Raw genomic sequence first — 2,996 nt, 5'->3', positions numbered from 1 at the left:
ATAAAGAGCACATGATATAACCAAGGGCTTTGGCATGCATTCAAATCCACTCCCTCATGTCACAGACACAGAGACATGTTATGCAAAGCAATTTTTTTTTAATGCAATATGATTGAGGAGAGCATTTACAATAAAATTAGGTCGTACAAGAAGCATATTATCTGAGACGGACAGATATCATACAGAAGACTCGAGATACACAAATAAATAGTTTTACTTTTAAAACAATTACCCCCCCCATCCCCTTTCCCCAACAAAAATACTGGGTTGCTTTTGAACTGTACATCAAACTGCTACACTGATCAAAACGGTTGCTGGACTGCAATTCCCACAAGTCTTTGCGCTCTAAACCAAACAACACAGACCTGTAGTATTACAACAGAAGCCGTAAGGCAATGTCTTTGGTCTAAGAGGGGTTGTACTCTTTTGTATCACTATGAAGCATGTGGCAATTACTTATACTGAAAAGAGCAAAGGCAGGCAAGTTTGCAAATGATTTTGTACGCATCATTTTTTTAGACACTGATCAGTTGGGGAAAGAGTTCAGAAGCAAACATGTCCTCCCAAGAGCTCTCACAGCAGAGGGGGGATGATATGTTGCTGAAGGGGGATGGGGACCTTTCGTATCCAGAGTCACTGTATGTATCTGTCAGGTACGAAGTCTTCTCGTAGTCGTTGAAGGACGAGGCGTCGGACAGGAAGTCGTCGACCCCGTTCGGACTCTCATCTGTCATGGGGATGACCACATCCTCCGGCTCGTCCTTGACGGACACCGTTTGGACCTCCACCTCGATTTCCTCATCGTCTGCGGAGAAGGCGACGCACTCAGGACCCGCCTCGGGTTTGACATCGCAAATGCTCTCCTCACTCGCCACCTCGGCAGGTTTGGTGTAAATGTGGTCAAAGTGGATCAGTTCATTAAGGGCCTCCAGCTTAGCTGGTGCGGGCCCCAAAGCCGCAGGTGGGGAGGCAGGTACTTGTTCTCCTGCACTCCCAGACAGCACAAACTGCTGATGGCCTTCCTGTGCTTCTGGGATGCCAGTCTTGAGGAACAGCTCTGGGTCAAGGATGTCCAGAATACCAAGCAAGAGATCAGTCTGTAGAAGGAAAGAAAGAAAAGTAAGTAAATGATCAAACTATGTAATCTTTTTATGTGCAAACTGTATTTAGATCTATTTGTAATCATGTTTCGAATTTAAATTAGATTTTGCCTTAAGAAGAGTTTTATCCATTATGATATTCACCTCAACATCTGCAGAGTCAGGGCTGTGAGGACCCATGGTGAAGTCTTCAGATTTGGTAACTGCTGGGCCTGCACCTGCTGCGGAGGCACACGTAGCCTGAGTACTGCAGACTCAGAAGACCCGGTCACCAAATCCAAATCGCTCACCGTAGAATCCATCAACTCGACCTAAAAAACGCGAGAGAGTTAGTGGAAGGTGAAAACACCCATAGGCTATTTTTAAATGGTGTTAACAGTCCGTGAATTAGTTTAATATTTTCAAAGTGTGACCCTTGATCGTCCCGATTCTCTGTTTATCATCATTACACAGGCTCTTGCATTAGATAAGGAGATAACCGTGCTCATCCACTAATTCAGATCTAAAAGATCTGTTGATGGTACGAGCAAACTTGTTTACCTTCTCTTTTGTTTCCAGGGTATCCAAACCCAGTCTCTGTCTCAGCTCTTCATTCTCACTCAGAAGATCACTCGTCTTCTCTCGCAACATTCGGTTCTCAATGTGAAGTTTCTCATTCTACGGGAAAAGGAAAAGTCATTTCATTTTGTTTTCCTGGACTACAAAAGAGACGCTGAATTTCGGTTTCATTTAGCAGATGAAAACAACATTGATAAGTACCTCGAGCTCCAATTCCAAAACCTGCTGCTCCAACTCTCCCATCTTAGCCTTTTTTCTGTCTCTCGCTGTCTGCGCAGCAACTCTGTTCTTCAGTTTCCTAGAAATAAAAAAATATGAATACATTTTTGGTCAAAAATAATAATAAAAAGATGTATCTGTTAACAGCTCGTCTGTCTCGTACGTTTTAAATTTAATTTTGTAGGTTTACACTTTAGACAAATCTATTTTATTATTACATTTTCTATTCGTTTAATTTGAACCGATTTTGGCATGTCAGACTGTGAAGGAAACTGCGCATGCGCAGTCTGCGCAACAACCGTGCCACGCAAGCAGACGTGGCTATTGACTCAGAGGGGGAGGAACTGACTGGCAAACCCCACAGATCTTGGCTGAGATTTGAATTCTTCCATATGGAAGGGTCAAACGGGTTCGTTGCTTATCCTTTTTAGCTAACATATTCATAAGTATGTGTATAAAACACTTGAAACTTAACGTCTACCCCCAAATGAAGGAAAATTGTTTAATGTAAATGCATGACTGACAGGATTAAAAAGGCTCGTGTTATTAAATGCCCAGAGCATTCTCACCTTCGAAGTGCTTTTTCTTCTGGGTTCAGATGTGTGAGTCTCTGCCTCTTACGCATCGGTGGTCCAGAATTGTTGGAGTCGGAGTCAGAAGAGGGCTGGTTAGGCAACATGACAGATATGGACCGGCTGTATCCGCCCTGTGTTGCGCCGGGCGAAGCGCTCTGTTTCCCCGATATGAGGAGGACTTTGTGGGCCCCTCCGGCGCCTGCTGTGACTACAACCATATTGCCTGCGCAAAAATCCTTTTAGGTATATTTTAGGGGTGGGAAAATATCCGAAAATCGTCTTATTTCACCGTGTTTCTTCCACCCTGTGATCTCTGAAAACTGAAGATGTGGAAGCGCTTGCGTTCTTTTTCTACCGTCGTGGTGCGACGCGATTGGCTGGTGGGCGCGACGACGTCACTTGACGTCAGTTCTTCCTTGGTTAGTTTAGCTGATGTAAGTTTCGAGTTTATATCGAAGCTGTTTGTCAACAAGTGAGATCATGAAAGAGCAGACAATTCCTATGTAGGCTAGTTGTATCAAAAGCAAACTCAAGTACTGAAATA

General features: G+C 43.8%; 1 protein-coding gene across 1 annotated transcript; it reads right to left on the bottom strand.

Annotated features, from left to right (window-relative positions):
• Positions 1 to 431: 431 nt before the first annotated feature.
• On the bottom strand, positions 432 to 2,793 carry xbp1 (X-box binding protein 1). Its single transcript, XM_057327993.1, is given in 6 exon segments — positions 432 to 1,097; positions 1,245 to 1,352; positions 1,355 to 1,411; positions 1,641 to 1,757; positions 1,860 to 1,956; positions 2,447 to 2,793. Coding segments are annotated over 6 exon segments (1,185 nt in total). The 5' UTR covers positions 2,671 to 2,793; the 3' UTR covers positions 432 to 515.
• Positions 2,794 to 2,996: the final 203 nt, after the last annotated feature.

Source organism: Triplophysa rosa, linkage group LG2, assembly GCF_024868665.1.
Source record: "Triplophysa rosa linkage group LG2, Trosa_1v2, whole genome shotgun sequence".
Classification (NCBI taxonomy): domain Eukaryota; kingdom Metazoa; phylum Chordata; class Actinopteri; order Cypriniformes; family Nemacheilidae; genus Triplophysa; species Triplophysa rosa.
Note: the sequence above shows the minus strand (reverse complement) of the source record. Positions and strands in the feature narration are given on the sequence as shown.